This window comes from Corylus avellana, chromosome 5 (assembly GCF_965113065.1).
Source record: "Corylus avellana chromosome 5, dhCorAvel1.hap1.2, whole genome shotgun sequence".
In the NCBI taxonomy this organism is placed as follows: domain Eukaryota; kingdom Viridiplantae; phylum Streptophyta; class Magnoliopsida; order Fagales; family Betulaceae; genus Corylus; species Corylus avellana.
In genome coordinates, this window is record NC_142494.1 from 28,085,470 (window position 1) to 28,099,119 (window position 13,650).

Sequence of the window (13,650 nt, forward strand, 5' to 3'; positions counted from 1 at the left end):
GCACTTCTTCTCGTCCGAATGGTAATTGAATGGATGATGAATCTTGGCACTTTTGGTCATCATTTTGCTTACCGAAATAAGCCAACAAGAACTTACACTAGGCAACTTGAATTTTTTAGTCCTTTATGAACAGGAGTTATAACCTTGAAGACAGGTCGTTTCCTCCTCTTCTTGGCCATAAAAGATAACTCAACTACTCAAGTTAGGAAATTTAGTATATAAAAGTTCCCTATCTATTTTTTCCAAGACAAATTTTCAAAGTACAAAAGGCAACTGATAAAAAAGTTCTTGCAATAAAGCTGGGGTTGGGGGTGGAGTGGGGGAGGTTGTTTCTGTTTCTTTATAATCCAATAAAGCTCGATCGTTTTGCTCTTCTTTCATTCTTTTTGGTTAATTTTGTATTTTTTTGGCATGCCATGTGCTTATAAAGCCCCCTTAACAGGTTTGAGGTAATATTTTGATCCCAGCAATAAATAAATGAAGTGTCAGAAGGATTAAGCTTTTGCTCAGCTTTCGGAGACCTGAGAGTATGTTTGATACTCCCTTAACACAATTGCTTTAAATTTGCAACGCAAAAATGCTCCCTAGCTCTCCCTCTATCAAGTTAAAAGACTTGTTTTTCTTTATTTTTGCTGAGCAGTTCAAAACATAGAAAATTTGTTTTTTCTTATTAAGTTCAGACCTTGAAAAAGATTTTCCAATTTGTATTTGCATTAAAAAAAATTATGTAAAAACCGACAAAAACCAATAACAATATAAAGTCCATAAGCTGATAAGGTTGTAACCTGAAGTCAGAAATCATGGAGAATTGGATAGAGCATTTTTTTCATCCACTAAAATAACAATATGTCTAACTAAAATGCTAATATATTTATAATTGTTGGACAAGTTTTCAAATTCCTAATATCTGCCTTACATAAATTATACACTCCAGTTTGTCTAATAGAAATTGGTTTTCATAAATTACATGAAAAAGCAGCAGCTTCAAATAAGAGCAAGCATTCCCTACTCAATTACTGAACCCTACGGTCAACAAAGAGAAATCCTCTGCTTACAGATGCCCTATTATCTGTATGAGAGATGTATACGTGCCAACTATTCCAACTACAAAACCCATTAGTATTACACCCCATATAACCACCATTTCACTTCCAAATCTCCTGTAAGTGCCCGAAATCTTCAAGTAGCATAAGCATGGCAGTATAATCGAACCGGTGACGCTTAAAAATGCTCCGACCAGTGACATGAGATATGCGAAAAAGGGGAGAACCAGGGCTACCACAGCAGTGCTGAATACAAGGGAGGTGCTGATTAAGAGGCCAGAGATCCTCTTGTTGTATTGAGATGGAAACCAACTTTTGGTAGCATTCACAATAGGTGTAACCATCAATGCATATTTGGCTATGGGGTTCACCAAGGTGGTGTAGATTGCCACTTTTGAGCTAAGTTTTTCAGTTGGGAGGTTTAATGTTATCTGTGATTGAACATTTTCCCCGAACATCAAGTAACCGAAAACCGCCATTGATGCGTAACATACAGTGCATAAGGTAAAGCACAGAAGCAGGACCTGCAGGAAAAAAACCAGCAAAGAGGAAGTGAGTAATCTAAACAGCTAAAGCACTTTTCTTCTCATTTTTCAAAAACGCAAGCAATTTGTGTTTTACTTACATTGGTGAATTGGCGTTTGTTTCTCATAGAAGTGTAGAGTGTAGGGAAGACAGGATGGGCACAATAACAGAAGGCATATAAGCTAACAGCTGTAGGGATTCCACTCAAATTAAGAGGAGTTCCCTTTTGATGAAATCCAATTCCATCAAATGCACCAGTCCAATAGATTGAGCAGAGGATGATAGCAGAAGCTAAAACCCCACTAGCAGAGATATATGAAAGAAGGCTCAGGTTATCCAACCAAACCGAAGGCAAAATTACGAGGGCCACAATTATTACAAACATTTGTTTCCCTTCAATTCTTATCCCTGCCATTTGAAATCCTGCGTTGGGGAGCAAGTTGTATAAGTTATCCCCTTCTAAAATCAGGAACCCTGTGGCAACCAGATAGAGCTCTATATACATAACCACTGAAACAACTATTCGTCCCTTGTTCCCAAATGCACGGTAGCCTATATCAGGATAAGTTCTGATATCAGAATCCAAATCCATACACCTTTGTATCAACAAGCCTGAGTAAAATGCTGCAATGGCAATCACAAATAGAAGTATCAAGCTCAACCATCCTCCGGATGCTAATGCATATGGAACTGACAGTATCCCAACTCCTGAAAACCAGAGAGAGAGAGAATTAGGCATCACAATTGAACATATTAGTTGTTAAAAGTCATGCATATGGGGAATTTGAACATATCAATGGCTTGGTAAAAAATGTTATAACAAGAAGTCTACACCAACAATGATTCCTAGCAATTACCACCCGAATATGAAGTAACATTACAAACATGGCTCTAAATAGCTTTAGTGAATCAAACTGTGTTTGTATAAGAAATAAATGTTAAGAAGTAGAACCTGACAAAGCATTGAGTCCATTAAAACATGTCTTGAAGAAAGAGACATTGGTTGTAGTGGAGTAATGAGAGTTAGACTCCACTTCCTCTAGCTTGTGAGCTACCCCATATTGCTTCTCATCAAGAATGAGAGGCACAGATAAAGATGAATCACTTTGGAGTTGGGTAACCATCTTGGGAGAGAGAAAGAGATATGAGAGATGCGCTAGATATTGCAGGGTGCAACTAGAAAGAGCTAAGAATTTGCAGACGTCGAGGGGTTTAATTTATACACCAGGCGGCCAGTGTTTGAAAACACGTGAACCACATTGTATGGATGTCATGATCTTTCAAGTCCTGCACATCCACGGGATAAATGTGTGGCCTTTCTTGCTCCTTCCTCCAAAAGAACATTAATTTGTGATGGAAGACATTTCAAAGTGGGACATCTTCTTATGCATACCGTGAGATGAATTTGTCCTTGTAGATATGAATTCTATCGAGCTATTCTGGCGCTTTTTTGTCCAGATATGTTAAAATTATTTGCTATCAAATTAGTGATTGTATACAATATTATTGTTATGAGACTATAGATAAGTGAAGTTTTCACCTTGGGATGATATGTGGTTGGCTCTCTACTTCTCAGAGCATCTCCAGCAGACTCTTTATATGGTTCACAATAGCTATATTTAGCTATTATAAGCTATTTTACTCATCCCGCATATACTTCAAAATATAGTACTTTAATCTAATTTGCTATATGAAAGTTCATTATAATACCTTTAAAGTTGTTTTCTATTCTTTTCAATTCTCTCCCTTCTCTCTCTCATCAATCTCTCCCCCTCAACTTTCACAATTAAAAAAAAAAATTGAAAAATAATAATATTTAAAAAAAGTAGAGAGTGAGATAGATGATTTGTTGAAATTTGTAATGAAAAATTAGTAGTTAAAATTTTAAAATATATATATAAGTAACTAAATTGCAGATACTCTTGGTCTCACTACTAGAGAGTTGTGGCCGGTGATTAGCTTTTGAGTGTTGGGGGGTTTTTGACAAGTCAGACGTATAAAACCATGTCTTTCATAAAAGTAACTAAAATAGCAGATACTCTTGATCTCACTACTAGAGAGTTGTGGCCGGTGATTAGCTTTTGAGTGTTGGGAGGTTTTTGACAAGTCAGACGTATAAAACCATGTTTTTCATAAAAGTAACTAAAATAGCAGACACTCTTGGTCTCACTACTAGAGAGTTGTGGTCGGTGATTAGCTTTTGCGTGTTGGGAGGTTTTTGACAAGTCAGACGTATAAGACCATGTTTTTCATATATGAGTGGTAGTCGGAGACTTGGAATGCAAGGGCACATTTTTCATCACAAGTCACTTTCCAGCATTGTCTACACCACTGCAATATGTGAAGCTGACTTTTACACGGTATGTTTGAGATGCACGTAAAACACGGTAATGAAAGAATTAACTCCCTTGCCTAATTGGGCGCAGTCAGTACTTGTCACGTGATTCAAATGGGAAATTTTTCTTTGCATTGACGGAAAAGGGGAAGCTAGAGCAGCTCTGGTTGCAGTTAAACATTGATCAGTTGCTGAGGGGCTCAATAGAGGTTGTCAACTCTTTCATTAACCAGAAGCTTTTGGGTATATCTTTTGATAAAATTCTCGTCAACTAGTTAAAGTAAAAGCATTCCCATTTTATCTTTGCCCCCTATTATAGTTGTTCTCATAAGTGACCTTAACCCTTGTTAGAGTGCTCCCCACTTTTCCTTGTTGTCTCTTTTTGTTTTTGGTTTTTTTTGGGGTCATTTCTTCTCTGCGTTGACTTGTCGTGTTTGCTAATTAACCCACTCTAGATTAGATGCATGGAGATTGGAGAGTAATCTATCTTTATAAACCAATCCACCTCTAACTTGACGCCAATTGGAGGTTTGAGAGGGTAAGCCTTTACAATGGGGTACGTACAGGCTACCAGCACCACACAATATTGGGTGACAAATAACTCATCAGCAGGGACCAAATTAAAGCCACGACCATACTTTTTGTCATCACCCTAAAGCATATTTTATCTAAGATTCCCTGTATTTTTCCTCCATCTCTCATTCATTTTACATCCATCTTTCTTTCTTTCAAATTCAGCCTACAGTGATCAATCTGTAAGCGGTTTCATTGCTAGTAGTTACCTAGCTAATAGTAGTAGGCAATGGATTATTGCTTGATCACAGAGTACCTAGCACACCATGAAAATGACTAATTTACTCATCATACGACTCTTTCCCCACAACGCTGATTGGACAAAAGTGGAAATTAACACCCATCATATTATGCATTCGATATGAGATATGAAGGAAAAGTAGATTCATGAATCTAAAGAAAGTAGCTAGCTACTTCCGCAAGATAAAAGTTAGTTGTACAAGAAGGAAATTAAGATTTCCTGTACTATAATATATCAGGCTAGCAATCACTCTAATAGTTCACAAAACAACTTTATGGAATTTTCAAAATTAAAATCTATAATATTTGCTGATCTACTTTTGAAAGTAGGGAATATACTTGATTAGTAAGAAGATGTGGGGTTAAATTTAAGGACAAGACGCCAAAATATTTAAGGTACACAGCCAAAGCTAATCAATTTTTTTAATTTGTTTTATAATGAACTAATCAATTACTTGAAGACTAAAGAGAAATGTATCTGTTTAGACTGTCTTTTTCAAAATTGGAAGCTATGCTTTAAGGTTTTATGGGGCCCTAATTTTCTACCAAACCATTGAAAACATGACCAGTTTTGAAAAGATCGATCCCCTTATCTAACTCGATCAAAAGCATGGAGGACTACAAGTATCTGCAACTCCCTTTGGTTCCATATATAATATTCAATCTAAATCTTGAGTTTTATCAAAACATTCTTAGAACTTGTAAATCTAGCTGCTTTCTGTCTTTAAGTAATTCATATAATTCGGAAAAAAATAAATAAATCAAAAAATAAAACATATGGGATGTGGGCTAGCTAGGAATAACATTTACTCCCCAATCAGCAAATTCAAACCCTTCAACAAGAGCTATATATACTTACTAGGCCAGCATGAGGAAACGTAGATTAGGTCACATAGACAAAGTAAACTGGAAAAACCCTTATGGGTCGTCAATGAGTTTCAAAATATAAAGAAATTAAAATCCTCAAAACATGAAGCATTTAAGGAAAATATGAACCTGATAATGCATTGAGTCCATTGAAGCAGGTCTTGTAAAAGGAGGCGGTGCAGCTGACAGCATCTTGATCACCGTTATGATCATGTGCCTCAACATCCTTCGACTCATCATGCATGAGAGGTACGTTGAGAGAAACCCCATGCTGGTCGGCAGCCTCCATCGCCGACGGAATAAAGAGAGATCTATAAAACCGATCGATGGGGCAGCCACTGAAGAATGAAGCTTAAATAAGAGAGGTCGGCCGGAATAATCCGTCCGATACAAGGACAAGGGACGACGTGTATATTTCTATTCTTTCTATGCAGGATTCTTATCACGTGGGGTATATGTTACTGTCTTTTCTAGGAGGCGTGCGTATAGTTTAGTTAGGATGTGTTGTTTTCAATTGCTGCAACTTATAAACAAATCACTCTGGGAAGAAAAGGTCAAAACTCCAAAAAGATGACTCCATTATCGTCCCAAGCACCAATATATATATTTTTTCTTCTTTATTATTATTATTTTCTTGGGAGAAGCGTAGGGGTCGCCGGCTACATATCTTCCGTTCAGATAGAATTGTAAAATTGTTAAAAGCTTATCATTTTTTTTTTTCTTTCCCTTTAATTATTGTCATGTGACTCAATGTGGTAGAAGGTTCAACTTTTCCGGGGACCACTTAATAATTACTGTTCAAATAGCCATGTGCACGTTGTCGTCTTGGAAATTAGTATCTTTTAATTGGCCATCTATACATTAAATAATAATAATACAAAATGATTTATGTGTGTGTAATGCATGTATATGCATACTATAAGTATAAGATAAGATAAACACGTGTATGTATAAAGTTAAGATTCAAATTAACTTATTTAATTATTCAAATAATAAATTTTAATAATAATAATAATTAATAACTAGTAATTTGTATAAATTTACAAAAAATAAACAATTACGACATTTACTTAATCTATATGTATGAAATAAATAAGTTAATTGAATAATTTATTAAAAGGCTCGAACCCATTAAAAAAATGAATGAAAAGAACTTGAAGAAATTATCTAACCATCGAGTTTAACTTGTATTCGTAAAAAGTTTAATGAAAGAAAAGTAAAAATAATAAGTCCTAGCTAGTTGCAACAAAATTTCGAAAATAAACAATTTGATGTGTTCGGAAAAATAGAGGTAAAGACAAAAAAACAAACACCATGATGGGGCATGTCAGAAAAGTATAAATAATAATTCCAAATTTCAACAAAAGCTTAAAAATAAACAATTTGGCCTTGTTTGGTAAAAAGGTTGGAGTTGGCCTAGTCACTATCCCTCACAATTTTTCAAAAAAATCAACGACAAAACATTTTAACTTTTTCACTTTTTATATTAAATCATTCACTTTTTATATTAAATCATTCACTTTTTATTATTATTCAAATAAAAAAATCATTATAAAACAAAATTTTTTCACTTTTTCATATCACTTTTTCATTTTTTTTTATACCAAACATTCTTATTTTTTTTCACATCAACAATAGTATCTAGGCCAACCCATTTACCAAACACCACCTTGATGTATTTGGCAAAAAGGAGCTAAAGACAAAAACTCCATGAGGACTGAGGAGTGATGACTAATGACTATTGCCTAGTAATTAACCAGAAAACATATTGTATGATATGTATAGAAATTAGCATAAAGACAGCGAATAGATGAATTTGTTGTCATATTTTTCTAATAAAAAACTAGCATGTGTTACATATGTTAAATTACAAAAAGAATAATAATAATTGTTAAACTATGGATTCTACAGCAACTAGAACGAGTCAAAGACCTACGTGATATGACCAATCTCGAAGAAGCTTGCAGTTGAAATGAGGGATCTGTTCAAATTAATACTCTTGCAGCCTTCACTGGCCTGACCTAGTGGCGGAGCTACATGTAAGCCAGAGGTGATCACGGCCTCCACAAGAAATATTATAAAAAAAAAAGTTTGAGCATAATTCCAGCTATTGAGCACTCATCCAGCTACATAGAGTCCCCACAAAGAATTTTTTTTTCCAGCTATTGAGCACATGATCAACTACATAAGGCCCCTCCAAGTATTAAAATATATATATATATATATATATATATATATATAATTGCTGGTCTGCTCCATCCTCCATGGCCCCACAAGTTATTAAAAAAAAATTGCTTTTTTTCCCTCTTTCTCACACACTCGCAGCCACACTTCCTCTGAGTTCTCTCCCTTTCTCTTCTCCGTCTCTCTCCCTCAGTCCCTCTGGCTCTCAAACGCTCTCTCTCTCAAAGTCAGACAGACGCAGTCACGCAGAGACACTCCAACTCCAACTCCAAGCCATAATCATTGATAAATAATAAATTGCATTTGTAACTTACAAGAGTGAAGGTCCGAAGATTAGATATCAGGTGAGTTTTGCATCCTTTGTTCCCTTAAAAATTAGAATTGATTTAGGGTTAATTTTATGCATTAAATCTTGATTTTTTCTCCCTTGATGAAAGAAGAGCACCCAAAAATTGTTTATGATTTAAATGGGTGTCATACTGTTATGTCTTTTTAGGGCAGCAATTAATGGAAGTTGGGAACTAATTACATTTGTAAATTTTCAGTGTGAAAAAAAATTTTAGGATGCAAAAAAAAAATTTAGGATGCGAAAATCTTTTTTTACGGCCCCTACATTGTGAAACATCTGGCTCCACCACTGGGCCCTGATCACACACAGCAGCTGCCAGAGTAGGAATATTGTTTTTATTTTCTTAATGGTCATTTTTTAAAAATAGTTATATTTTAATAAACGCTCAATACAAACAACATATGTAATGTAATGTAAGCTAGACAAATAACAAAAACTGATAATAACAAATACGTATACAGTCATAGTAAAAGACTTACTCTCTAATTCCTTCTTAAGCTAATATATTCAGGTGCAGCGTGCAAGGATATGTATTTGCACACATAAAAATCATAGTCTAGTAATGTGATTTCTAGAATTAATTTTTTATATATAAAAAGTGTTAAAGGTATAATATAACATGATTTGTTCGTAACTAAACAATGTATCCAAAGTTGAAAGGATAGTATAGTTTCAGAGTTTGAGTACAATTTCGTTACGTAATTAGTGATGGATTTGTATCAAATATCAATGAAAGCTACCCAATGAAGTGTCCGTCAAAGAGTAGAGTCTTTTACAAGACTCTCCACATATGGCTTTTGATATATATGGACCAAAATTAATGATAACGAGTACAAAAACGTCAACAATAAGGAGCACTTTTTGAAACCCTACTTGAAATATTAATCATGTAATGTGCCCCCACATTCTTCCTCCATTTATCTACGTACGGAGCAAATCAATCATCAACATGAGATAAGATCTTCTCCATTTCAAATAAAATGGACCGTATTCATTTTATGATCAAAATTTAAACTAATGATATGTATAAAGTTAATCCTGACACTTTTAAAAAAATTAAAAAATATATACCAATTTTTATTTAAAATGAAGAGAATCATTATCTATTAACAAATTTAATGATTGATTTTCTTCAAAAAGATGATCAGCCGCCCCACGTACGTGGATACAATACTTCCAACTGAAGTGATGAAAGAATGACGATTGATGGATGCTTCCCCCCGAACAAGTTTGGATTAGAGAGTGAGTGAGATAATTATAAAAAGGCCTGAGCTCCTGCCTGCAGCATAGGCACTCGATCGACAATATCCTTCAAAAGTTGATTCTCTTCTTCATGTTTCACATGTCCTGTCTACAACAAAAATCACTCTTTTTTAGGTCCTCGCGCGAGCTGGTTAATTTCCTTTGAGGCTCTAAAGAAATTATACGTCAGATAGCATCAGCCTTCATTTAGTAAAACATGTTTGATATCTTTAATTTGTCCAACATATCCGACTTTCATGCATATATATTGATTGGAAGAAGTAGTCCCTCCGTTTCAACTACACCAGATAAGGATACAAAGCAATATCTGCATGCAGACCAAGTCAAACATAATTAATTATCTTGTTGTGTTTGTAATTTCAACCTTGTACGCGCGTACAGCTCAAGACAAGTCAAAGACGGAAGACCTCATCATAATTGAGGCATTACAAACAACAATCATGTTTTATTATAATGCATGACGCATATATATTTATGTTTTTCAGAGAAAAGTAATTCATCAACGGGAATTAAGAGAAGTATATGTAGAAGAATGCAACATGTTACATGTCATATATATATATGAGTCAGACTTATATAACTTTAGTGGCAGATCAGACCACATATAGCGACCCATCTATCTTTTGGTGTTTCTGACGTGTGGTTAAGCTGCTCTTAGTGTTAATTCCAAGTGTAATGATCCATCATAATTCACATATTTTACGTGACGCTACTAATATGTCTTATTATTGATGCAACGGGTCGAGTTGTACGTATCTTTTTCTTTTCTTCTTTTGAGACCACAAACTCACCTTTCACATAAATCGTAAATAGAACACCAAATCATTAAACTAAACATACTTTTATATACGAAAAGAGTAATGGTATATATTATGCTACTACCCCACTATGTAGATAAAATGATTGTTGAGAGATGTTTGGAAATTCACAAGCTTCCCACCTGATGATGCAAGAGGCTAGCTAATTAGAGCATTAAAAAGTTGACTGTTTCGCCCAATTAAGAAAATTATGATGGGCTAGATGATAAGATCGAGTATCAACATCGATATATTCTAGCATATATAGTTCATCATCACAAATTAATTATTCACACAATTTTAGATTGATAATCTATATCTAATCCTTTTTGTTTTTGATAAATGAAAAAAATATTGAAGAGAAACAAATTAACACATCATTGAGTCTCATTTTAAGCAAAGCTCAAATCATCAGGTAGGAATAACTAGATACTAATCTATATCAAGTCCTATATAAGGGTTTTTACACTTTTTAGGCAAGTCCAAAATCGGTTTAGGAAGCTTTATTTCATAACTGGATTCGAATTCTCTACAATGACCAAACAAGTTTGGGCCTAAGAACCTACTTACCAAAAAAAAAACATAAAGAAGCAATTGGGCCTAACAACTTAATAAAAAAGGTTTGGGCCTAAGAAATCGATGGGACATGTAAGGGGGGTTGAGATATATAGCCCAAGTTCAAAGAGGAGGCGTAAATTGTGTACAAGATACTAGCAAAAAAATTGTGTACATTTATGCATGTATGAGTAATTTAGAAGACGTTTTTAAGGGGTAGCTCAATCGGCTGTGAATCATGCTTCATGAAGTGAAAGTCGTTAGTTTGAATCTCCCATCTCCCTTCTTTTGTGTGGACATGTAAAAAATAAATAAATAAATAATTAGTAAACTGTTATACAATTATTATATAATTTGGATTATGTGACAGTAAAAATTATTGAATTTTTTTTTTTTTTGAGTTGATTTTTTTTTCTTATATTATTAAATTAAATAACAATCATATAACAGTCTACTAAATAATATTAGAGTGTGAAAATTTATATAACTAAGAAGGCATATGCATATGTATTACTCTTACGATTATTCATATCGGAAGCAATCTGAGCGCACTTTATATTTCTTTTCTTTTCTTTTCTTTTAACTTTACTTTTTGACTTAGTAACCCAGGGCACTTTACCTGCATTTGCAAGCAATGGGAATCCCTCTTCAGTCTACCAAATAATATCTTTGGCATGTACCTACCCATGACTCAATGTTCTAATTAATAGCTTCGATCTTCTCAAATCACTTTCCAATCTGAGCTTAAAAATTAATGTTATTGATTTTTTTCTCTTTTAAAGTGTTGATCAATAGTTAATTTTTACTCTTACATCATCAAATTATATATATATATATATTTTTGAGTGGAAATAACATTAATTTATAACTATGAAGGCATATGTGTATTTCTCTTTGGATTATTCATATTGCAAGCAATCTTAGCGCACTTTTATCTTTTGTCTGAACTATTTTTTTTGACTCGGTAACCCAGGGCCCTTTACCTGGATTTGCAAGCAATGGGATCCCTGCTCAGTACTCCTCATAATAATATCTTTGGCAATTGGCATATACCGGCCAAAAGAGATTAGGAAGGTGTTTAGATATTAATATAAGAATAATGTTATTTAGTAGATTATTATGTAGTCGTCATACAATTGAGATGACATAATAATAAAAATCAGCATTTTGATCAATAAATACTTGTAAAAAGAAAAATTAAGAGCTGCTTTGTACTGCCACGTTATCCAAATCATATAACAATCCATTAAAATAATATTTTTCTTAATCAAATAATTAAATTTCTCACTTTCTAAGTTTTATTTTTTATTAAAAAAAAAAAACGTAAAGCTAGAAACATTAATGATATAGGATTTGAAGTAGAAGAGATCAAGTGAGGTGGGGAGAGAACAGGATCCTCTCCAGTCCATTATAGACTGGAGAATATTCAGTTCATGGCTAGGATTTCTTCTCACAAATCCTATGGTTATAAATGGGACATATATCCCACTAATAAAAATAATAATAAAATATTATTTTAAATTAAAAAAAATTAAAAACCAAATTAATAAAAAAAAAAGAAAAAAGAAGGGGGTGGCTGGCAACCATAGGGGGTGGCCGGCCACCCCCATTTTGGGTAGGGAAGCCACCCCCAATGACCGGCTAGGAGGTGGCTGAACCACCCCCAAAAGCCTTGAGCCACCCCATGGGCCTTCGGGGTGGTCCCCAAGGGAAGTTAAAAAAAATAAAAATAAATAAATAAACTTTTTAAGAATACGGCTTTTATGTTGGATAACATGTTTGACTTTCATAAATGTAAAAATGAGAAAAAAAAATAATAATAATAATAAAGTAAACAACTCAGGCTTTTTAAGAATTTATGAACGTTGAAATTTTTATAAAAGTGAATAGTGAGACTTTCGGAGCGATCCTTTCAATTAGTAATTGCTTTTATCATAATTAAGGACCTTAATTTGAGATTATTTATTTACTTTTTATTATGGTCTGGGGTAGCCAAAGCCACCCCCATGGCCCTTAGGGGTGGTCCCCAAGGGCCAAGTTAAAAAAAAAAAAAAAAAAAAAAAAAAACCTCTTTAAGAATACGACTTTTATGTTGGATAACATGTTTGACTTTCATAAATGTAAAAATGAGAAAAAAATAAAGTAAACAACTTGGACTTTTTGAGAATTTATGAATGTTGAAATTTTTATAAAAGTGAATAGTGAGACTTTCGGAATCGATCCTTTCAATTAGTAATTGCTTTTATCATAATTAGGGACCTTAATTTGAGATTATTTATTTACTTTTTATTATAACAAGGGCCTTAATTACAGAGTATTTGCTAACTTTTTACCATATTAGAGTTTTTTATTTTTTTATTTTTTATTTCATTGCAAGTCGATTTTCAATGGTTAGTTCTACCCAAAATTTGTATAATTTGGTATCAAAATTAGCCACCACGTCGAGTATGAAATCGGACACAAAAATCGAGTATGAGATTGAAGGAGTTGTGGCTTTGTGGTCGAGTCACGGAGGGGACGACCTAGTACTATATATATGCATAGTATTAAATCGTTAAATACTGATAAAAAAGTGAAACCATGGATAAAGTGAGAGTTGTAACATAACTGCCCAATGTCAATGAAGCTTAGGATGAGACAAAAGAATGACCTAAATAGTTGGGTCATGCTTATCTTAATTACATTCAACAATATTTTTGCATGTCTACTCATGATCCAAATTTCCACCATTATCAATTAACTTATTTATTGTGAATAATTTCAACCATTATTTAGCACCTTAATTATAATATATGACACCTTGGGGCTGGGAAGAGAGCCGTAAATGTGAGTGGTGGCCACGAAGAAATCTGCAACCGAAATTAATTGGTACCTTTTCTTCGCATCAAATAAATCAGTGGTTTTCACACCCCCAATGGG

The 13,650-nt window shown here is 33.9% G+C and overlaps 1 protein-coding gene across 2 annotated transcripts; it reads right to left on the minus strand.

The window, feature by feature from the left end:
* Nucleotides 1-847: 847 nt before the first annotated feature.
* Nucleotides 848-6,185, minus strand: LOC132181138 (Transmembrane amino acid transporter family protein). 2 transcript variants are annotated; one of them, XM_059594223.2, is made up of 3 exons: nucleotides 5,713-6,185; nucleotides 1,669-2,276; nucleotides 848-1,567 (listed from the first exon to the last, which is right to left on the minus strand). In XM_059594223.2, the coding sequence occupies exons 1-3, from the start codon at nucleotides 5,870-5,872 to the stop codon at nucleotides 1,052-1,054; spliced, it is 1,284 nt and encodes a 427-aa protein (XP_059450206.2). In that variant the 5' UTR covers nucleotides 5,873-6,185; the 3' UTR covers nucleotides 848-1,051. The 2 variants fall into 2 exon arrangements, with proteins under 2 accessions (XP_059450206.2, XP_059450204.2); XM_059594221.2 differs by lacking the exon at nucleotides 5,713-6,185 and adding an exon at nucleotides 2,521-2,754.
* Between the last annotated feature and the right edge of the window lie 7,465 nt (nucleotides 6,186-13,650).

What these genes read in the sequence shown, in the direction of transcription:
- LOC132181138 (XM_059594221.2), bottom strand. Translation starts at nt 2,692, where the DNA reads ATGGTTACCCAACTCCAAAGTGATTCATCTTTATCTGTGCCTCTCATT. An exon ending in TGGACTCAATGCTTTGTCAG is followed by an intron (nt 2,277 to 2,520) that starts GTTCTACTTCTT and finishes TCTGGTTTTCAG; the next exon opens with GAGTTGGGATACTGTCAGTT. An exon ending in ACAAACGCCAATTCACCAAT is followed by an intron (nt 1,568 to 1,668) that starts GTAAGTAAAACA and finishes TTTTTCCTGCAG; the next exon opens with GTCCTGCTTCTGTGCTTTAC.